The sequence below is a fragment of the Bos indicus x Bos taurus genome, chromosome 10 (assembly GCF_003369695.1).
Source record: "Bos indicus x Bos taurus breed Angus x Brahman F1 hybrid chromosome 10, Bos_hybrid_MaternalHap_v2.0, whole genome shotgun sequence".
NCBI classification, from domain to species: Eukaryota; Metazoa; Chordata; class Mammalia; order Artiodactyla; family Bovidae; genus Bos; species Bos indicus x Bos taurus.
This window is the reverse complement of record NC_040085.1, coordinates 78,399,422-78,423,914: the sequence shown is the minus strand read 5'-3', so window position 1 is coordinate 78,423,914 and position 24,493 is coordinate 78,399,422. Positions and strand designations below refer to the sequence as shown.

Below are 24,493 nucleotides of genomic sequence, written 5' to 3'. Positions count from 1 at the left end.
GGGCGTCGTTGGTGACCCGCCCGCCGAGGGGCGTGGCCTTAGAGGGGCCCCAGCGGCGGAGAGGCGGGTCCCAGGGGGAGGGGTGGAGCTTCCGGTGGTGGCGATTGAGGCGGGGGACCTGGCGCTCCAGTCCGGCTTCTGACCCCGCCCCAGGCTCACCAACCCCCGTCCCCGTGGGCGCCAGCGCGGGGCGGGGGTTATCAGATTAGAGCTGCTCCTGAGCTGAGGATCAAGATTGCTACGTAAACTAGACCTAGTGTGTGCTTCTCCCGGCCTACAAGTGATAGTACGTTAAATCTAAGGTTTCTTTCATTTCTCTACAGGACCTATTTGCATAGCGTTTCTCAATGCAAATCAGCGGCACCACAATCAAAAGGAAAAGATAAATTGTAAATCCCTGTGCCCTCCAGTTCAGTTCAGTTGCTCAGTCGTGTCCGACTCTTTGCGACCTCATGAATAGGCCTCCCTGTCCATCACCAACTCCCGGAGTTCACTCAAACTCATGTCCATCGAGTTGGTGATGCCATCCAGCCATCTCATCCTCTGTCGTCCCCATCTCCTCCTGCCCCCAATCCCTCCCAGCATCAGGATCTTTTCCAATGAGTCAACTCTTTGCATGAGGTAGCCAAAGTATTGGAGTTTCAGCCTCAGTATCAGTCCTTCCAATGAACACCCAGGACTGATCTCCTTTAGAATGGACTGGTTGGATCTCCTTGCAGTCCAAGGGACTCTCAAGAGTCTTCCCCAAAACCACAGTTCAAAAGCATCAATTCTTCGGCGCTCAGCTTTCTTCACAGTCCAACTCTCACATCCATACATGACCACTGGAAAAACCATAGCCTTGACTAGACAGACCTTTGTTGGCAAAGTAATATCTCTGCTTTTGAATATGCTATCTAGGTTGGTCATAACTTTCCTTCCAAGGAGTGTCTTTTAATTTCATGGCTGCAGTCACCATCTGCAGTGATTTTGGAGCCCAGAAAAATAAAGTCTGACACTGTTTCCACTGTTTCCCCATCTATTTGCCATGAAGTGATGGGACCAGATGCCATGATCTTAGTTTTCTGAATGTTGAGCTTTAAGCCAACTTTTTCACTCTCCTCTTTCACTTTCATCAAGAGGCTTTTTAGTTCCTCTTCACTTTCTGCCATAAGGGTGGTATCATCTGCATATCTGAGGTTATTGATATTCCTCCTGGCAATCTTGATTCCAGCTTGTGCTTCTTCCAGCCCAGCGTTTCTCATGATGTACTCTGCATAGAAGTTAAATAAGCAGGGTGACAATATACAGCCTTGATGTACTCCTTTTCCTATTTGGAACCAGTCGGTTGTTCCATGTCCAGTTCTAACTGTTGCTTCCTGACCTGCATACAGGTTTCTCAAGAGGCAGGTCAGGTGCTCTGGTATTCCCATCTCTTTCAGAATTTTCCGGTTTATTGTGATCCACACAAAGGCTTTGGCATAGTCAATAAAGCAGAAATAGATGTTTTTCTGGAACTCTCTTGCTTTTTCCATGATCCAGCAGGTGTTGGCAATTTGATTTCTGGTTCCTCTGCCTTTTCTAAAATCAGCTTGAACATCTGGAAGTTCACGGTTCACGTATTGCTGAAGCCTGGCTTGGAGAATTTTGAGCATTACTTTACTAGCGTGTGAAATGAGTGCAATTGTGCAGTAGTTTGAGCATTCTTTGGCATTGCCTTTATTTGGGATTGGAATGAAAACTGACCTTTTCCAGTCCTGTGGCCACTGCTGAGTTTTCCAAATTTGCTGGCATATTGAGTGCATCACTTTCACAGCATCGTCTTTCAGGATTTCAAATAGCTCAACTGGAATTCCGTCACCTCCACTACCTTTGTTTGTAGTGATGCTTTCTAAGGCCCACTTGACTTCACATTCCAGGATGTCTGGCTCTAGGTCAGTGATCACACCATCGTGATTATCTTGGTCGTGAAGATCTTTTTGTACAGTTCTTCTGTGTATTCTTGCCACCTGTTCTTAATATCTTCTGCTTCTGTTAGGTCCATGCCATTTGTCCTTTATCGAGCCCATCTTTGCATGAAATGTTCCCTTGGTACCTCTAATTTTCTTGAAGAGATCTCTAGTCTTTCCCATTCTGTTGTTTGCCTCTATTTCTCTGCATTGATCGCTGAGGAAGGCTTTCTTATCTCTCATTGTATTCTTTGGAACTCTGCATTCAGATGCGTATGTCTTTCCTTTTCTCCTTTGCTTGTCACTTCTCTTCTTTTCATAGCTATTTGTAAGGCCTCCTTAGACAGCCATTTTGCTTTTTTGCATTTCTTTTCCATGGGAATGGTCTTGATCTGTCTCCTGTACAATGTCACGAACCTCCGTCCATAGTTCATCAGGCACTCTATCCATCAGATCCAGTCCCTTAAATCTATTTCTCACTTCCACTGTATAATCATAAGGGATTTGATTTAGGTCATACCTGAATGGTCTAGTGATTTTCCCTACTTTCAATTTAAGTCTGAATTTGGCAATAAGGAGTTCATGGTCTGAGCCACAGTTAGCTCCTGGTCTTGTTTTTGCTGACTGTATAGAGCTTCTCCATCTTTGGCTGCAAAGAACATAATCAATCTGATTTCGGTGTTGACATCTGGTGATGTCCATGTGTAGAGTCTTCTCTTGTGTTGTTGGAAGAGGGTGTTTGCTATGACCAGTGCGTTCTCTCGGCAAAACTTTATTAGCCTTTGCCCTGCTTCATTCTGTATTCCAAAGCCAAATTTGCCTGTTACCCCAGATGTTTGACTTCCTACTTTTGCATTCCAGTCCCCTATAATGAAAAGGACATCTTTTTTGGGTGTTAGTCTAAAAAGTCTTGTAGGTCTTCATAGAACTGTTCAACTTCAGCTTCTTCAGCGTTACTGGTTGGGGCATCGGCTTGGATTACTGTGATACTGAATGGTTTTCCTTGGAAACGAAGAGAGATCATTCTGTCGTTTTTGAGATTGCATCCAAGTACTGCATTTTGGACTCTTTGGTTGACCACGATGGCTACTCCATTTCTTCTAAGGGATTCCTGCCCACAGTAGTAGATATAATGGTCATCTGAGTTAAATTCACCCATTCCAGTCCATTTGAGTTCACTGATTCCTAGAATGTTGATGTTCACTCTTGCCATCTCGTTTGACCACTTCCAATTTGCCTTGATTCATGGACCTAACATTCCAGGTTCCTATGCAATATTGCTCTTTACAGCATCAGACCTTGCTTCTATTACCAGTCACATCCACAACTAGGTATTGTTTTTGCTTTGGCTCCATCCCTTCATTCTTTCTGGAGTTATTTCTCCACTGATCTCCAGTAGCATATTGGGCACCTACTGACCTGGGGAGTTCCTCTTTCAGTATCCTATCATTTTGCCTTTCCATACTGTTCATGCGGTCCTCAAGGCAAGAATACTGAAGTGGTTTGCCATTCCCTTCTCCAGTGGACCACATTCTGTCAGACCTCTCCACCATGACCCGCCAGTCCTGGGTGGCCCCACATGGCATGGCTTAGTTTCAATGAGTTAGACAAGGCTCTGGTCCATGTGATTAGATTGGGTAGTTTTCTGTGATTATGGTTTCAGTGTCTGCCCTCTGATGCCCTCTTACAACACCTACCGTCTCACTTGGGTTTCTCTTACCTTGGACATGGGGTATCTCTTCAAGGCTGCTCCAGCAAAGCACAGCCGCTGTTCCTTACCTTGAACGAGGGGTATCTCCATATGCTGCTCCTCCTGACCTTGAACGTGGAGTAGGTCCTCTCGGCCCTCCTGTGCCCGCGCAGCCACCCCTGACCTCGGGCGAGGGGGAGCTCCTCTGTGCCCTCCACCCTCTCCCTAATGAATCAAGACTTTTGGTGGGTTTGGAGAACCTTAGAAACTGCATTTTAAAAAACATCGTCTGGGATTCTTGGGTTCCAAGTTTAAGAACCTATCTTCCTAGATAGTAAGCTTTCAAAGCATGACTGTCTCATTTTTGTAATATCCAAATGTTACAGAGTAACTGGTGCACAGTGATTTGCCCTATGGTCCTTTGATTTTTTGCCATCTGCCAACTTTCCATTCAGATATCTATAAAAACAGTACCAATAACTAACTCCTTAAGTAGCAGACCACACACATACACCTATCTGAAAGCTTGTGTGTGTTAGTCGCTCAGTTGTGTCCTACTCTTTGCGACCCTATGGACTGTAGGCCATGGGACTCCTCTGTCCATGGGATTGTCCAGGTAAGAATACTGGAGTGGGTTGCCTGTGCCCTTCTCCAGGGAGTCTTCCCAACTGGGAGATGGAACCCGCATGTCCTACCTCTCCTGCACTGGCAAGTAGGTTCTTTACCACTGGGGACACCTGGGAAGCCCCTTAACAATGAATCAGTTCAGTTCAGTTGCTCAGTCGTGTCTGACTCTTTGCGACCCCATGAACTGCAGCACATCAGGCCTCCCTGTCCATCACCAACCCTGGAGTCCACCCAGACTCACGTCCATTGAGTCGGTGATGCCATCCATCCATCTCATCCTCTGTCGTCCCCTTACTATCATGTAAAACAAAAGGTGAACAATGGAGAAATGTTCAAATGTACAGGTAATCAGAAAATGACATCAGTAACAGCACCTGGCCAGATGAGACTTTTTATTTCTCTTACATTTTCCCAAGATAACCCTCTGTATTCCTAGAGCATCAATCCCCAACTCCTTTCTCCTCCCCACCCCAATACATGAATGGATTTAAATAAGTTTTACACACTTTATATTTAAGAACAAAGTAGCATTTGTTTTTCCATTAACAGGGAATGTTGGTGAAATAAAAAGTTTGACACCCCCCCAAGTAAAATTTTTAAAGTTCTCATCTCCCACTTCCCTCCTCAAACTTCACAAGGGTAGGAATGTTTGCCTGTTTGTCCACATATAAGTTCTGAGAACAATAGCTTAGCACATAAAACAGTTCTATACATTTGTTAAACAAGCATAGGCTAAAACCCATCCATCTGTGAACTAGTTCAATCTCTTTGAATGCAACCTGGGATGTAAGCAGAAAGTCTTAAAATGCTGGCAAACTATCTTAGGAACAAACAAAAACTTTGTGCAAAGATACTCATGGACTATTATTAATAGCAAAAATTGGAATGTTAAATGTCTTACAATAAAGTATGGTTCACCCACCACAGAATGCGATTGAAATTTATAAACATTATGTGTAACAGAAAATTTCTTACCCTGTTAAATTAATAAACAAATCTTTAACAGACATTTATCCATATGGCAAAACACATTCCTGCAAAAAGGAAACAAGTGATTTTAAAAGCAACCACTGGCAGAATAACTGGACTACAGATAAATTTTCCTCCAGTATTCTGTATTTCTTCACCTTTTAAGGTGTACAGAAACCCAGAAAGCACTGAAGAACCAGTAAAAAGACACAGACTAGAGGAACAAGCTGAAACTCCAGTACTTTGGCCACCTCATGCGAAGAGTTGACTCATTGGAAAAGACTCTGATGCTGGGAGGGATTGGGGGCAGGAGGACAAGGGGACGACAGAGGATGAGATGGCTGGATGGCATCACTGACTCAATGGACGTGAGTCTCAGTGAACTCCGGGAGTTGGTGATGGACAGGGAGGCCTGGTGTGCTGCGATTCATGGGGTCACAAAGAGTTGGACACGACTGAGCGACTGATCTGATCTGATCTGAGAGGAACAAGGCTAAAGTGACATCCCAGGGAAAGGCTGAAGTCAAGAGGGTGGCAGAGGATGAGTAAGTTAGATAGCATCACCGACTCAATGGACATTAATCTGAGCAAACTCCGGGAGATAGTGAAGGGCATTGAAGCCTGGTGCTGAAGTCTATGGGGTCACAAAGAGTCGGACATGATTTGGCAACTGCGCCAAGAGACCCAATAGAGAGCAAATGCCCAGAGTGTCAAGATGTAAACTATGGTGTAGCCTCTTACAAGAGCAGAGTCTCATTTGGGATTATCACCAGTCACCAGTAGAAAGTAAAGATAAAAACATGAGTGAGACCTAAGAAATGTTGGGATTCCCTGGTGGCTCAGACGGTAAAGCATCTGCCTGCAATGCAGGAGACCCGGGTTCGATCCCTGGGTTGGAAAATCCCCTGGAGAAGGAAATGGCAACCCACTCCAGTACACTTGACTAGAAAATTCCATGGATGGAGCCTGGTGGGCTATAGTCCATGGGGTCACAGAGTCGGACATGACTGAGCGACTTCACTTTTTCACTTTAGGAAATGTGAAGTGCACATAAAACTGTAAGCTAGTTTATGGAATCTCAAGTGTAGTGAAAAGGAAAAGGGAGGACCTAAGGTTAATTTCCTGTGTTTTTCAAAACTTATTCCAGACAGAAGGAAGGAAGAAGATAATGAAAATATCTGAGCAAGGCTCAAGAAATTACAAACTGTAGTTAGAAACCAGAGACAAGTGGAGCGGGAAAGGTCTTCTGAATAGAAAGCAAAGGTTCAAGATGCATATCATAAAATGGAGAGCTGGAAATGGAGACTATGCCTAAATCAAAGTTAAGATTTTGTTAACATGAAATTATTGGCTAAGTAAGGGGGGGAATCAAGTAACTTCCACTCATTCATACCTACCTAACATAGCACTCGAAGTTTTTTGAGTTTTTTGTTTTTTTTCCTGTGCCACACAGCATGTGGGATTTTAGTTCCACCACCAGGGACTGAACCTGTTCCCCTTGCAGTGGAAGCAGCAGTGTTACCGCCACGGAAGTTCCAGCACGGGAAATTTAAGAACAATGAAAAGTGCAGTGTTTGTGGTTAAGCAGTGAAGTTCAGTAAAAGAATGAGAAAAATAATAGAAGGTCCAGACTACCTGCAGTTGTGCTTTTGTATTTTCCCCAGAAACGTCTGAACTTGGGAGAATGAAACGTCTGAACAGATGACCAAAAAAAAAGAAAAAAGGTGGCAAAAATCAGTAATAAGCAGTGAAAGATGAAGCAGATGGGAAATTCAGGATGCCAAACCTGTTAGAACTACTTGGGGAGAGGGGCTGTTCAAAGCCAGAAAGGCTAGAGCAGTCCATGAATTCAGGACCAAGGCCACTTCTTTACACTATTGATTCCAAGGCAAAGCAATCCAATTTATTATCACTTCCCACATAGTTTGTCTTTATTTATACATTATTGCCCTATTTGCTATGGGATTAAAGTAGGATCTGGCTCCTTAAATTGAAACAGCTCAAAACGAAGGATTGGCTTTATCTTACTCATCTTGTTATTTTTTAGTCTTAAATTCTGTATTACTGTCAATATTTTATTAAATCTAATTTCCTTAACAAAGAAACTGGACCCCCTTTATGAAGAAGACAACTTTGCCTCAAGAATATACTCAAAATGAAACTTTCACGTCTAGCTTTTCCACCCACGATAACAATCAAAGTTTTTAATTTGACAAGGAAAAAAAGTGAACCTTCATGGTTTCTAGTAGTTTTTCCTTTTGTGACAAGAAAAAAACAGGAAAAATTGTTTAGAACTATTTTAAAATTTACAATACTTTTGCTTCAAAGATTTGCTAAAAATGCTTTCTGTAAGAGAACTTTTATTAACAAACACTTTCCTCTGCCTTTAGGGGGCTATTAGCAAGACCATACCTATCCAAAATAAACTTCTGCAATCAAAATACTAATCTTTAATCTGTAATGTCCATTCAATATTGGTAGCTATTAGCTAAATATGGCTGCTGAGGACCTTTAAATATGAATATTGCAAATAAAAAACTGGATTTTAAAATTCAGTCACACCTGACTTCTGAATACTTGAAATATGGCTACTGTAATTGAAAACTATTTTAATTTTAATGAATTAAACTCGACAGTGCAGACCTACACCATGAATTATAATCCAATATCCAGGCCCTCTAGATATCCAACATAAAGCACATCGTTGCACTGTTGCAGTGGGTAGCTAAGGCTGTGGGATCTGGGGAATTTCCTGACCACCCAGTGGTTAGGATTCTACACTTTCACTGTTGAGGGTCCAGATTCAGTCCCTGGTTAGGAACCTAAAATCCCATGTGCCATGCAGCACAGCCCAAAATAAACTTTGATTTGTAAGGTCTACATATTACCACCTCTGCTGAGAAACTTCCTCCTATATCTTGCCTCCCGACCTTGAAATCAGCGCATCAAGTCTGACAGTTCATATAGTGTACACTGTGTATCTATTAGTGACCTCATTTTTTGCTCCACCACTAGACTGTCAGCTTAGAGGGATTTTGACTTATTTATGTCTATCACTCCATCTAGCTTAAAACATGAATGGCACATATTAAGTGTGCCTCAATGGCAAGTATGTCATACACAAAAAGACAAAAGGGTTCCCTAATAATCCAGCTACTACTCCGCAAGAGAATCTAGAAGTCGTTTATTCAACTAATACACGATGTGGCAGAGTAGGTAGACTTGTGGAGTGTCATTTAAACAACACGGCTTGAAAAGAATTTTTATTCATTTTTATATACAGAAATTATTTTCTTCCTGGATATTTTAGATTGCCATTCCTAATTTAGTCTTCGTGAGTCAAGTAATAAAAATGAAAGGCAAAGGACCTTTAAAGATGAAAATTACGCATTCAAATGCAAATAAAGATTTCAATAATTTAATACAATCAATTCAAAAAATCTAACAGTTTATCAAAATACTATATACCAAGTTCACCTTGGTTTCTAGTATGAATGTAATAGTTCCTGGGTTTAAAAATATGTGTGGGGAAAAAAAAAAAAAACTGTGTGTACATTTCCTAGTTTTCTTCCTGAAACTTAGATTATTTCTTAGTCTATTTGGAATTCCTTCTAATACCTTTTTATAGCTAGTGGCATTCACAAATCAATTTCACCATCTTTTGCTAAGCAAAACAATTTCTCAATTTCATATTAATAGAAGGCTGAAATATGACTTGGAAAAATGTACAACCATTTTGACATAAAACCTTTCAGCAGTTTTTGGGTAGCAAGTGGAAACATTCATAGAACTTATATGAAAGAGCTGGGTAAGTAAACTTCATATATACATTGTATAGCTGCTTGCATTTATCTAAATTTAAATTTTCTTCATATTAGAGAAAAAAATGATAATAGCATTTAGTCCAATTTGACTCGAGTTCAGTATTTTCTCAATTTGTCCACCATATCTACTATCCATGCCTGATTAGTACCTGAAACTGCACTCTCCACAAAATAATCATCAGCCTCTACTATCACAGATCAGGAAGTGCTCTGATAAGATTCAGAAATGAGTAACAACATAATCTTCTCTAAGATGTTCTAAGGCTGGCTGGGAATAAAGTCTCGAATATTGGAGCTATTCTTGGGCATCCTTTTGGAAGATTACTTTTATGTTCTTAATATAAATGATACCTATCATTTATCATTTGCCTCAAAAAGTGTTTTTAAGATATACTTAAAAAGAAAAGAAAAAAAGAAAAAAAAATTAAGCTGCATTTATGCAGTCTGTTAGGACAAAATACCAGTACTGACACTGAACTGCCAATCAAGTAGTCCTTATATCACTTAGCACTGGCACCATGTGGGAGCTGGTCAGAAAGGCAAAGTCTCAGGGCCACCCTAGCCCCTGCTAAGTCTGCATTTTAACAAGATCCCCCTGGTGATTCAGGCGCATGTTAAAGTTTGGGAAAACCACTTTCTTCTTTCTTCCTGTTGACAGATGGACACATTTAAAATTATTTTATTTACAGGGTCAAATGCAGAAAAAGCATATTTGTTTCCTAGCTGCCACATCAGAATGGCTGTCAAGACTTTCATGTAATTTTATAACAACTTGAAGGGGCAATATATAGATTAACTAAGGGTTCCAATTTGAAATTAATCTATGGACAAATGGTAAAGACAACCCAGAAAGTTCAAGCGATTTAGTAAACATTTTGTTAAGAGTAATATTACTGACACTAGAATGTGCCAGCTTATTCTCATGCTTATACATGGTCGGTTCTTTACATACAAACCTGAAAAATTCTGAAGACCCTGAAGTTTAAGCTTTGTGGCAAAATCTGACTTGAACTGACATTAAACAATTAATGTAGCAGTCTTTAACTCAATGATCAGTCAGATCAGATCATTTGCTGCAGAAATGTTAATATATAAATCTGGGATCCTGACACCCATCTCACTGGAGGTATTTTGCAGTATATGGTATGTGCCCTCAAGAGCTTCACATGAGGGCCCTTTTAAGGTAAATATGATTGAAAGAGCAGAAGAGACCAAAGCGGGGAAAATTAAATCTACCTGAATAAACTTCCATGCTAATGCTGGCTAAATAAAACCAACCTAATATGATGTCTCAGAAGCAATAATATGTAAGAGAAGATAGAGAGGCATAATAAACTGCTTGAACAAGGAGTTACACTGGGGGATTAATCTGAGAAAAGACTGGCAAATTAATTTGTAAATGGCAAGGAACATGTTTCTACAACTTTCCCTTCAGAAACTACAACTTAAAATATTCTAACACTGAAAGGGGCTATATCTCCATAGATGTCTAGATTAATCCAAAATAAGGGAAATGGCCTCTTCTCATCTTCAGGTACTAATACTTAAAAATCCAGTCCATCAAAAATTCAGCCCATATTTTCAAGTTAAGTTTCTAGTATGCACCGCATAATTACAACATGATGCCATTTATTTAACAAGACTCTGAAAGAATGAGTCCCCAAGATCAAATATATACATTTTTAATATTTGATATATTTACATAATGGAACCATGCACATCATGGTTCAATGTTAAGAACAGTGTTTTCAAATGTCCTCTTAAGATGTAAAAAAAAAATCTTGTAATTCAAGTTCAATTATGCTTTTTATGTTTTGTTTTTTAACACACCCCCTCAGTCTTTTTAAAAAATAAATACTCAGACATGGGAATAGCTGCACCTAATTTCTGTTAAGAACTGTTTAAAACTTGGTACATTTTTGGGTAATTTTGCTCCCTGGTGAAGTCCTGATCTATAATAAAGAAAGCCTCATGTATATCTCTAAGGACACGATCAGTACAGTTTTGAACGTTGATGAGCAGAGAAGTAAACAAGGTGTGTGCCTGCATATACACACACAAGATATAAACCCCTGACAGACACACATGAGTGGTAACTGCTTTAAACGACTTACTTTATCCTCAGAAATCAGATGTAAACTTTGTAAATTGCCATGCTAAATTGCTACAGTATTTTGTCAAATGTTTTCTAGCCTGTAAAATTGCCTAATTTTATCTTTTGATAATTTTAAGATTTTTTTTTCATTTATGGTTTCTGAATGAAGCTTTCTTTTTTAAAACAAAGGGGTACATTAAAATTAAACTAAGGATCAATGAAGTGCAAAAAAATGCATAAAATAAAGCTCTCCAGATTCTAAGGATCTGCCTCATTTCTGAACAACGAAATCAGGGGGGGGAAACCACTATGATTCACACTCCCTTAAGGAGAGGCTGACACAGCCAGCTATCAACAGAAAAACCCATTTCATTCAATAGACTGTTACTTGCCACAAGAGAATACCATGCTCTGGGAGAGTAATAACCTAATTATCCCAGACATCTGGATTGGCACAATACCAGGTTTCCTTTACAATTCTATTCTTGAATTAGGAAATGTTTAAGGGAAATTTCCAAAGCAAACTAGGAAAAAATAAGACTTTTATACATACACTCACACAAACACATCCATACAGAGATACAGTAGGAATGGATTGTCTGCTAATTTCCACACTCTAAATCTCATGCCATCATGAGGGCCTGCCATTTTTGATCAAGGAGGTAAGGGTAATAGGTATGACTGGTTATTTTTTAAATTTAAAATCATTCATGTTGGTGCCTGTACAGTTCAATATTAAGTGCAATTCTGCATAAGAATTGGGGAGTCATTTTAATATTTACAAGAAACAAATCAGCAGAACAAGATTATATCAGATAGGGTGTGTACAGTAGCTGCGGCTTATAAAACATACCAGTAATTTGTACCTGGTGAGTATAAAGAGAACCATGGTAGGATTCAGATGTCTTTACAACCAAGGGAGTACACACAGCATCAACAAATTAGAGGACAAAAAAATTCACATTTTCTACATTAAAAAAAAAATTACAGATCTCACAAATGTCTTTGAAGACGAAAAAAAAAAATGAAGTCCTTTGAAGGATGGGAAAGAAGAAATCTGAAATGGAACTCTTAATGTAAAAGAGTTTTACTTCACAAGACCAATTTTCTTGGCTTCTGTTTCATATATCAATAATCTCCACATCTTGACTATAAAAACTTCTGCTTCTTCATCAAGTACCTAGAAAAGGAAAAACAAAAAAGCCAGTTACACGTGTAAGAAAAGCAATCACCAGCATCTCCCAACAAGGCAAATGGAATAAAAAAGGCTTTTCTCTACGAACAAGCATTTACTTTATTTATACATGTCTTGAATAACTATTTCCTAAGGAAACCGTATGTTTGTTATAAAGAATATAGTCATTCAGACAAATTAGTTATATAATCACCTAATACTTAGTACAGAGTATCTCACTTACCCTCTCCCCAAGAACCTCATAATCTTAACATTTACTGAGCCCTTATTACATGTAACACTGAAATATTAAATGAGAATACATCTGGGATACAGTAAACAAAATAAACACTGTCATTCCCAAGGGACACAAGACTACTGAATAAATAAAAGGTCCTTTCCCCTTGGCAAATCAAATGATCGTTTTTTTACATCTGTGTCTCCTTTGCTGCCCTGCAGAGGGCTAGGGTGGGGAAGGAGATGCGGCAGGGGGGTTCAGGATGGCAGGGACACATGCGTACCTGGGGTCAGTGTTAATGTATGGCAAAAATCATCACAATATTGTAAAGTAGTTAACCTCCAATTAAAATAAATAAATTAAAAATTACTTGGGATTCAAATCCCACTTCTCCCTCCTACCAGTTACATACTCTTGGTTGGGATACTTAATTACAGTGAGTCTCCGTTCTCTTATCTGAAAACGGAGGATACAGTAGCTATGTCATACTGGTTCTACTATGGGAATTAAAAGAGACAGTATGTACCAAGTGCTTTGAAGAGTGCTTAGTAAGTACCTAGCACAAGCCAGAAATTTGATTTTTCTGAAAAATTTCCCAGCATTTCTCAGTGATGACAAAAAAAGAACTTCAATCAGACATCCACGAGCTAGACTTAACCTATAATTTAAAAATACCATGCTGCAGGAATTCCCTTGAGGTCCAGGGGTTAGAGGAATCCTTGTTCCCACTGCCAAGGGCGTGGGTTCAAACTGTGGGGTCCCGCAACCAAAAAAAAAAAAAAAAAAACTTTGCTGCAATACTAACGTGGAATTGTACCCTGGATAATACATGCACAAAAATGCAGCCCAAGTTCATTAGCTTACGTAAAATCATGAAGGTACAGTCTGAGAAAGACTGCTAATTATTATTTGAGCTGAATATTCAATCTCACTTATTCAAGAAATATTTAGAGGGTCCATGAGCTATCACCATAACGAGCTGACAACACTAGCCCAATTGGTTTCCTCCCACTATGATCAACACTGAAATAGAAAATAATCAAAAACAACGTGTTTAAATGGTAGTTTAATTATACTCCAAAAATCAAACTATTTCAACTGATCAAAATAGTGACATATGCCATCTTCACCAACAGTAACTATATCCTTGCCAAGGCAAACCAGAACACTGAGTTTTTTTCTTTTTGGCTGCACATCTTGTGGCATCTCAGTTCCCCAACCAGAGGCTGAACCTGGGGCTCTTGAGAGTGAAACTGTGGAGTCCTAACTACTAGACTGCCAGGGAATTCCCTGTTTTTTTTTTTTTTTAATTCCTTAACTCAGGAGTAACTACAAAGCCCTCTCTTTACCCGAAAGATAACTATAAAGAAAGGCTGGAAGGCCAAGGACATTCTACCCTTAAGGATCTATTCACATTTCTCCTTTCATCTGAGGCTCAGCATTACAAAACCAAAAGCTTTTCACAATTTTCCCCCCAGGAATTTTAAATAGATACATTAGGCTAGCTAGGCTGCAGAAAATTAATGTTATCTGGCTTTAAACATCATGAAGTGCTTAAACATGTAATATCTTGACTTTAGAGCTCCTTTTGGTTAGGCAACCCCCTATGCCACTCCCTTACAACTTTAATTGTAGCTCAAAATAAAAGTTTCCCTGATCACCTATCATCTCGTACCATGCTTGACATTTCTTCCTCCCTGGCTCTTCTTCCCATTGCTACGTTCCCACTCAGCCCTTTAGACTCTATTTCACTTTATGCTAACCATCCTCAACTGAAAACCTGATGTGACCCCTGAAGACCCTGACAGTCTTGTGGCCTTCTGAGGAAGTTCCTCACTTTCAAAGCTTTAAGTCTCCACAACAGAGGGAAAGTTGCTGGATCTTCACTGGTTCTCTCCTCGTAAACAGCATCTCCAATGACATTCATAACACCTCACAACACCACCCCTTCACTCCAACAGCAGCTGTCTAGGAAATACCTAGTCTTTCATCTACATTAAATGAGCGCTATGGCAGCTGGTTCTTGTATTTCTCTCCAATCCCAGTCCCAACATGCAGCAATTTCAATTTCTATGTGTTATAACCCAGCTTAAAGTTTGTTGATACTCTAAACAATGACATCTGTTCTGCCCCAGAAACTTCCATGGCCATACTCTGCATCTTGCCATTATCTGGACCAATTCACCACTTGTATTCTTTGAACTACTACCAACCCAACAGACACCTGTCCAAGTAACAAAAGAGTTACACAATCTTTAAGCCTCAGTTTAGATGGTAATTTCTGTGATGATTTCTCTAACTACCCTCAACACCTAACTGCTCTACCTCCTCTGCCTCCATTATTTTTTTACATACACCCATTATATTAAATATGTTGTCATATCAATATTGGTACACCTGTGTCCCTGCTAGTTCTTTAAGGGTAGTTATTCCATCTTTTTGTGCTTTTAAGCACACTGCTCTACCTAGTTAACACTTAATAAATGTTCTCTAAATGTATGAAATAGATTCAGAATTTATATTTACACACATAAACACTAAAGACAGGTGAAGGAAGAGACTGATAAAGAAAACTTTAACTCTACTGATGTCTAATGATATCTTACTGTGAATACCTTTAACCTCTCAATGCATATTCAAATTTTAATTTAGTCCTATAAAGAGTCTAGAACCAATACAGGTTCTAGAAAGTCAATCAAATTCAGAGGAGCAAATTTGATTATACTGATCTTAAATTAAAATATAAATAACAATAAATTTTCTCTTACCATGGCAACATCATCTAAAATGCTCTGAGGTGAACTATGAGCCATAACCTAATAGAAAAAAAAATTAATGTCAATTTGAAAATAAAACATTAACAATACGATAAAAGATTTTTTAATATATCCTCAAACTAGTATGAAAATTTCTTTTGACTGAAGAATTTTTATATAAATTTCTAAATTTCCAGAATCTCTCTCTTTTCAATGAAAGTTTGACACTAAAACGTAAGATCTTAATCACTACATATCTGTCTTCTAATTCAAACCCAGACTTACAAATGTTTATGCTACAATAATCACAAGTGGAAAAGATAATTTGCTATTCCTGATGTTAAAGGAGCAATAATGAGAGAAAAATAGCATTTCCTTAAAATGCAATTAGCTCTTCCTTTGTAGAAATACAGTGCTTCTCCTGTAACTATCTTATTAAAGGTAAGACTGGGCCTTCAGAGGACAATGAAAGGATGAGGTATCTCCTGGTGGTCAAGAGCATGACTTTTACAGGCTTGGCTCTACTGCTTATTATGTAACCACGGTCAAGACACAATCTGTCCCCAAGTCTCAATTTCTTCATGTACTGAATGGGGACACTGTTAGAAACTTACACTTCCTAAGGTTCTTGGGAGGTTTAAAGAAGATAAAGTTTTGGAAAATGCTTAACACAGGACTTGCCAGGAAAGAAGCCATGCACACAGTAATCAGTCAGTTAACACCACTGTTATGCTATGAAGGACACCGTTTTGCTTCTTCCCAAAGAATGGATGACTAACAAAAAACTGACATAAGTGACTGGCTGTCTCCACTAAACCTCAACTATACTTCAGCAACATCCTAACCATTAAGACAAGAAGTTGGTGACAAGGCATTCTTGGGGTAAGGAGAGAGCAAAATTGGTAGTAGCCAGCAACTGTGTCTCCTTTGACCCTCTGAAATGAAAGTACTTGGTGTGGGGTCTCGAATTGTATAGAGGGGTACACTTAAGTGGCTATGAATCTTGTAATTAAAACTAAATTATCAATGACTTGTCCCAACAAAAAATTCAATTTACAAAGTCTCTAACATTTTAAAGTATATAACAAATATTTGGAGGTGGAAAGAGTAAAAGACTAACCTTAGAACAAACAAAATCAACTAACGTAGCTTCTTCTTCACCTATGTATTCTATGATTTTTTTATTAATCCATGGTCTAATTCGTCGTTCCATCAATATCTGTCAAATAAAGCATGGACACTAAGTTGAAGAGCTTTTTATTACACTCACTTAAAAAGCCTATATAATCTCTTAATTTTTCTTAAAGCTAAAATATAGAGGAGTAAGATCATTCACAAGTTGAAGTAAAACAAGTATGTATAAGGATACAATTATTTGCTTCTCATTTATGAAGACTTCAAGTACCACTAAGACTTTCACAATCATGTGTTATCATTGACTGAGTCTCAAGACTCTGAGCTTCCCTGGTGGCTCAGACGGTAAAGAATCCACCTGAAATGCAGGAGACCTGGGTTCAATCCCTGGGTTGGAAAGATCCCCTGGAGAAGGGCATGGCAAAACACTCCAGTATTCTTGCCTGGAGAATCCCCATGGACAGTGGAGCCTGGCGGGCTACAGTCCATAGGGTCACAAAGGGTCGACCAAGACTGAGTGACTAAGCACAGCACATGTCAAGGTTCTAGCCACATTATCACCCTACTTAAACTGAGTTTATGTGCTATATTCAGAACCAAAAACTTGCCATAAAATGATGAAATACAATTTGCTACTCACGGAATCCACAATAGACCAATCCAGGGGATAAGCAAACAGTTCAGGTTTGGCTGTAGGGATTTTTTCAATGAGACTTTTAATATGTTTGCGCTTTTCTTCAGTGTTTACAGTGCCTTTGGCAGCATTCTTATCATCTTCACCATAATCCAAGGGAACCAGTTTCCTTTTCCGGGGTACATCATCACTGTCTTCATCCTCAAATTTGTTAAAGACACTATCTACTGGGAGCTTCTTTCTTTTCACAGAATTAGGTTGACCAGGACTATTGGAAGCACCTATAGTAAAAACACTGTATTAGCACAGCAACTTAATCTTCAAATGTTACACTATACAACCCACCATCCCTCAAACGCAGTGTAAATGTACTTCCACAAATCTCAGAGAAAGATCCCAACTGTAAAAAATAACTCACTACTCACAAGTGCTAGAAAATTTAACTTTTCACTTCTTCTCAGAACTCGAGGCAGCTGCAGATATAGGAGCACTAGTAGAACTATGAAAACAATTGTGAGCTAGAAAGGCATTTTTAAATAATCTTTTTCTATCTACCTATCAAGCAGCGCATATTATTTTTTCCTTAAGGCAAAACTGAGGTAGTTGTAAGGGGGTGGGGAAATGAAGGAAAAAAGGAAGGAAAAAAAAATGCTAACATACCCAGTTTAAGACTTAGTCCTATTTTTGGCCTATGCTCTTCGGGTTGTTGTTGATCTGGTGAATTTTCATGAGGAATAATAATACCACAGGGAGACTCATCCCCAGGAGTGTTGGGAGTTGCATTGCCACTGGCAGAGGAGACAGATGGGGCAGAACTGATGGGCCTCAGAGTTGGTTTGAGACAAGGTTTTTGCTCTGGCTCCTCTTCCTCTTCCATGGGTTCCTCACGTTTTTCTTCTTTTTCTTGCTTTTCTTCTTCCTCTTCCTCGGATTCTGGTTCTTGCTTTATCTGTGGTTGTCTGCGCCTCTCAGCTTCTTGTTCCATCTAAAAACCCAGAAAATAACCTGGTTAACTGAAACAAACCCAACTATCTTCAGTTCAACCAACTCTATGTTTTACTTACATTTCACAAAACCTCTATTTTTCTTTTTCACTAGGAATAAAACATTGCCTCTTCTATAATCAGAATCTGTAAACCCTATAGCATATATTAGGTACTCTGCAAAATTTTTTAGTATTTCACATATATTAGCATTCTTCAGTGGCTTATATCCACTTTTCAGAGAAAACAGAGGTTAACTGCTAATAGTCAGCTAATTCAAAGTGAAAAAGTCTTTTTGTATTTTTATTAAAGAAATTATAACCACAAATTTTAGACTAGTACACACAATACATTAAGAGGCAACTCAAATCCTCAGCCTGGTCATATATAATCATTTTTTATTTCTTGATAATGGCTGAAGGTACAGTCACAAATAGGAAAAGGAAGAAGTGGCACAAAGGGAGAATTCTGAAGTCAAAGTCCTATACCAAAATGAACACTCCCCCTGAAGCTACAAAACATAGTAAAATATAACCATGATGAGAGTATTATAAAAACTTGGATGAATAGACTAGTGAGTTTTCTGAGTATAAAAACAAACAAAAACAGAAAAAACAAAAGTAAAAATATGTATCGTGAACTACAAAAAAATTTCAAGTCTGTGCGTATCACCATCTATCTATCAACGCACAAAGGAAGCACAATGATCACTCAACAATCTGCATGGCATTCAAACCCACTGGTACTTAGAGAATTAAAACATAATAACGTTCCTCAACCTAACTGTTACAATGGTAAGGATTTAAAATACTAAAAATACTGTCATGATGATGAAGGTACGGAAAAAAAGACACATGGGCAGGGCTTCCCTGATGGTCCAGTGGTTAAGAATCTGCCTGCTAATGCAGGAGACATGAGTTCAGTACCCGGTTCAGGAACTAAGAACCCACATGCCAAGGGGCAACTAAGCCCATGTGACCTAGAGCCCACGAGCCACAATGAGAAGTCACCAAAACAAGAAACCTGCACACCCCAACTGAAGAATAGTCACCACTCACCCCAACAAGAGAAAGCCCAGCACAGCCATAGATAGATAAAAGATACATGGGCTAAAACTGGAGAAATTCTGTGTAGAAGATTACACCTGATGCAAAAGCACATTAGAAAACAAAACAGACTTACACATATAGACAACAAGCTGGTGGCCGCCAGAGGGGATCAAGGCAAAATAGGTGAAGGGGAGTAAGAGGTGCAAACTTTTAGTTATTAAAAAAACTTATGGGGAACGTAACATACACCATAAGGCATACAGTCAATATTGTTATAATAACAATATTGGTTTGGTGACAGATGGTTACTTGGTTACTAGACGTATCAATTCATAATGTATAATAAATGTCAAATTGCTAAACACCTGAAACTAATATAATACTGTGTATGAACCATACTTCTATTAAAAAAAAAAAAGTACATTAGAAAACACTACATAATTAGAAAACAGCTTTATATTCCCATTTACAAAGCTTATGTGTATGTGGGAGGGGAGGGGGGTTGTGTATGTATACATGTGTAAAAACATTTTTAAAATAACCAAACACTTAAGATGATTATAACTGGCTGATAAGAAATCACTTTTTCATTACTGGCTTCTATGTAGTCTAAAGTTTCTATTTACTCATGTAAGTACTTAACAGAAAAAATATTATTTCATTGTGAAAAATAAAACAGACATGTAAGAAGACAAGGTTTCTGTTAATAGCATATAACAGATTTTTTTTAAAGTTGACATGAAGAATTTATAGTATTAGATTCATGATACACTAAGAGTAAAAACTTTTCTAATATGACATACTATTCTTAAAAGCAAGAATCGGTATGCCATGTCCTACGACAGAGTTTTCCTTTTTTCCTTTTAAATGACAGGCTGTTCACGAAAACATCTTTATTTTGGAATCAAAGTACTTAGGGTGGCAACAAGAGAACTACAAAAATTACTGTCACATGACATATAGGGAAGGACAGGTTTGTAAATAAAGTTACATTAAAAGACATTCACTTAACAATACTTCACAGAAATAAAGGAATAAGACATACAGAAGATGTTGAAAATAATGCTGTAAATCAACTAATACTGATGACTTGCATAATAAAGAGAAAGTACTAATATCTTCCCCCAAAATAGCAAGATGCATGGAAAATAAACATTTCCCTTATAAAGTAAACTCCATCATAGTTGGCTGGCTTAAAATGATGTGACAGTCTTAACACTGTTTCGGATGTATCTTACCCGCTGGAGCTCTGCGTCTGGATCTGGGTGCCCTTCTGCCAGAAGACGCTGCCTGATTTCCTCCAGCTCTTCCTTCTCTCTCTTCCTATCCCGTTCATCTGCTTCCATTTCCTTTTCCCTATCACGCAATCTTTTCTGAAGAGCACTTCCTCTGCAAAAGCGTATCACAAGAGGCCTTACTTAATATCAAGGTCAGCAACTACACACAGTATCTCCAAAAGCAATTTCTTTCCATACTAAAAGCTGCATTCTAAGAGACTGGAGACTGTCTTAATGCTCTCTATCTGTAAAACACCCAAGACAGCATGCTCTCTACAGGTTAATGCTTAATAAGTAAGCACTGTCTTGTCACATATCACCATGCCTCAGAATGAAGTCATTCTAAATGAGTATCTAAAACAGGTTAAAAAAAAAAAAAAAAAAGCTTTCTGAGGGAAGAATGCGCTCATTTTATGCCTACTCCGCAGGGAAGCTCTGTAACACATAATTTGTCTTCTTGGATGCCAAATTGTGAAACATTAATACAAGGAGTAGTAATATCCCTAATAATAATTTTGTGTGTTCAATTTACACAATCTTAGCCAAAAGGCTGAGAAGCGATGCGTGTTCAATTTAAATCAGTTCCTCTCCTCGTGGGGAAAAAAAAAATCACAGAAGGAAGCAGGGCATAACTGAGAGAAAGCAGAGGTTCTATCTAGCACTTTATTACATCTCAGATATAACGTACTATTTTATGATTCAGTAATTTTATTTTGCATTTTCTACAAAGTCAAACCCTTGGCATTCTTTCAATATAAGGTGTTACTCCAATGTTTTGATGATTTTGGCTACAGTGTATTAAATTATACGTATTAAATGCATTCACTACATACCTAGATTCTTTCAGGAAAATGAGAAGAAAAAAATCAAAACAATGCCCATAACCTTAGGCAAACAGTAGTTTGGAGTGGAGGGAACAGAACAAAGCAAACAATTTCACCATGTGCCTAAGTGTTAGAAGAATGAGAGAAGTCGAGAAAAGCCATGGGAAGAGAAGAGAAAAGACAGGCTTCACAAATCTCACATCATAATAGTAAAGTAACTGAGTGGGGAAGAGGGGGACTCAAGATTACTACGTAGCACTCTAGAAATCCTTGAAGACAAAAAATTTCTAGACCACCTTAGATAATCACGAAGGAATGTTAAAATTTGCTATAAAAACTGAAGTTCTTTAAAATGCATGAAGAAAAGTTCATCTGTTATAATACTACTATGAACTTCCTTCCAAAGAAGATCCATAGAATTGTCAATTCTTTTGCAACAGGCCCCAACCCCTGGAAAACAGCATTATCGACTACGGGGGTAATTACAAGACGAATTCAAAGATTATTCTTTCTCACTCCACTGAGTGAACTTGTACTCTCTGGTGCAAAAAATACAGCTAATAATAAACTGATAGTGTGAGTTCATAAAGCAAGGTTTCTTCACCTGTAATATTTGGGATCATCTCTATCATCATCATAGTCTTCTAAGAATTCTTTCAGTCGTTTAGCTTCTTTTGCCTTTGAAGAAATGAAGGACAAAGTGTGGAAAATTAACATAAAAGCAGTTTAAATTACATTTCCCCCTTTCCTGGGAACAAATTTTTCTTATCCATACCACTTGAACTTTTTTTAATTCTCATAAACTTCATATATTAAATGTAAATAACATTAGATTTTTAAAATATTTTATTCTTGAAAGCAAATCAGGGCTTCCCTCATGGTCCAGTGATTAAGAACCTGCCTTGCAATACATGGACACAGGTTTAATTCCTGGTCCAGGAAGATCCCACATACCATGGAGCAACTAAGTCCATGAGCAACAATAAAGACCCAGCACAGCCAAAAATAATTAAAAATAAGTAAAATTTTTTTAAAAAAGCAAATCAGATTTAGAACTTATCTATGAAATGGAAACCACAGAGTATGCTACAATAAATTTTCTCTATATATTATAATCTTCATAGTAATTTTTTTCTAATGAAACCTGAGCACACCAAGAAACAAAACTACAAGTTATCTTATTGAATCTGTTAACTGGACAAAAATATTTCACACTTTCATTTACAGGTAGATGATGGTACAAGCAGTAGTTTTTATGAAATGAAGGATTAAAATTTTAAATCATGTTTATATATCAATCTAAAGGCAATGCCAGACTGAGTACACAGAACATGAAAGTACAGAAACTCCTCGCTCTTATTTTTGGAATTTTAAACACAACTACTATTATATTTCACAGAAATATTATCTAATCATTATTTATAAAGTATTTCAAAATTAGTATTTATAATCTACATCTCTACTATATTAACAACTTTTATGTGTGCATGCTAAGTCGCTTCAGTCATGTCTGACTCTTTGCGACCCTATGGACTGTAGCCTGCCAACTCCTCTGTCTATGGGGATTCTCCAGGCAAGTGGGTTGCCAAGCCTTCCTCCAGGGAATCTTCCCCACCCAGGATGGAACCCTCGTCTCTTACATCTCCTGCATTGGCAGGTGGGTTCTTTACCACTAGTGCCACCTGGGAAGCCCCAAAACTATTATATCTATATGAAAAGCAGATGTAGATTCCTGTCTACAATAAAACATTAATAATTTCATCCAGTTCAAATGTTATTGATACATCGCTGTAAAGACTACCCCCTCAACACACACACACACAAAACTTCCCCAATCTAACCATCTATTCATGACCAACTCCTTCCCACAGACAAAATTAACCACTTTCTCTGTACTCCACTCCCAAAATATTGTGAACACACTTTTATCATACCTCAAAACAGTCACGCACACAGTACAGTAACTACTTCACCTCTCTGACAATACTATCCAATTGTTTAAAGAGTACAAAGATTAGTTATTCCTATACACCCAGGACCTAACACAAAATCTGCCAAATGAATCCAAGTAGATTGCCAGGTAGTGATGACCATATTTACAAATATCTAAATAAAACACAGGAAGATCCATAGGTATGTACTAAAATATTAACTTAAGTCACCTCTCATGAGGAATACAAACTTTCACTTTTTATACTACATACTTCTGTTCCTTGAACATTTTTCAATTGACAAGTAACTATTTTCTAACTGGAGTTTTTTTTAAGCTTCCCAACGAAAAATTACTAATAGGAAACCTTTCTCTAGAAAGACAGGTTTTAGAGTTGCTTATAGGAAATGGAATCACTTCTTAAAGTATTTTGTCTTTTACTATATTATTCTCTATTTCTAACCTAAGAGTTAAGAACAAATTATAGAATGGGAGCTACAATCCAGGGCAATCAAAATTACTTTAAATAAACTCTAGGACTTTAAAAAGATCTGCCATCCAGAAAACCCATACTACCTAATTGCTGTATGCACCCTTTTGGTTACTTACAAAAATTCCATCTATGTCTCATGTTCAAAAGCTATTTGAAGAAGGTTCCTAACTTTAATGATGTTTTTGGGAGAATAGACTCCAAACTGGAGATAAAGAAACTTTCATGAATCTCTGGCAAAGACAGAACATATGGAACATACTATAGAAGCAAATACTATGATAAAATATATTATCTTTTCATCATTTTACTTCATTAACCTATGCCAATTGCTTCATTATTAGTTTATCAAATAGTGTAAATGCAAAAAATAAGATTATTATAATGTAGTTAAAAGGAAGGATAATATAGTAACATAAGGAAAAACAGTAACTCATAAATGCTATATACTGAAGTCAGTAATTTTGATTTCTAAAAACAGATCTCATAAGACTGTTTCCTTCACCCAAATATACTACGCCGATACAGAGTATCAAAGCCTCTAAAACCCTCTTCAAATTAAAAAATGCTGCAGATTCTTAATCAAAGAAAGTTCTATAAATCCTCATTTTTTACATTCTATAACAGGTTTATTTTGACAATATGCCAACTAATAATTTAGTTTATAGGAAGCCAAAATATGAAAAATAGAAAGAAAAGGAGGCGAGAGGGAGACTCAAGAGGAAGGGGAAATATGTACACCAATGGTTAATTCATGCTGATGCATGACAGAAATCAAACCAATATTATAAAGCAATCAATCAATTAAAAATAAATATTTTAAAAAAGAAAAATAGGAAGCAGAAACATTTTGGTATACTGAAACTGCATC

At 37.9% G+C, this 24,493-nt stretch overlaps 1 protein-coding gene across 1 annotated transcript in view; it reads right to left on the bottom strand.

The window, feature by feature from the left end:
- Positions 1–4,622: 4,622 nt before the first annotated feature.
- The window catches only part of RBM25 (RNA binding motif protein 25), a 53,534-nt gene continuing 33,663 nt past the window's right edge, over positions 4,623–24,493 (bottom strand). The window contains exons 13-19 of the mRNA XM_027552343.1: positions 21,807–21,880; positions 20,340–20,490; positions 17,730–18,054; positions 17,076–17,350; positions 16,422–16,520; positions 15,314–15,361; positions 4,623–12,313 (exon numbers count right to left, since the gene is read on the bottom strand). Of these exons, the coding sequence (XP_027408144.1) occupies positions 12,221–12,313; positions 15,314–15,361; positions 16,422–16,520; positions 17,076–17,350; positions 17,730–18,054; positions 20,340–20,490; positions 21,807–21,880 (1,065 nt within the window). The 3' untranslated portion in view covers positions 4,623–12,220. The remainder of the gene's footprint in view (positions 12,314–15,313; positions 15,362–16,421; positions 16,521–17,075; positions 17,351–17,729; positions 18,055–20,339; positions 20,491–21,806; positions 21,881–24,493) is intronic.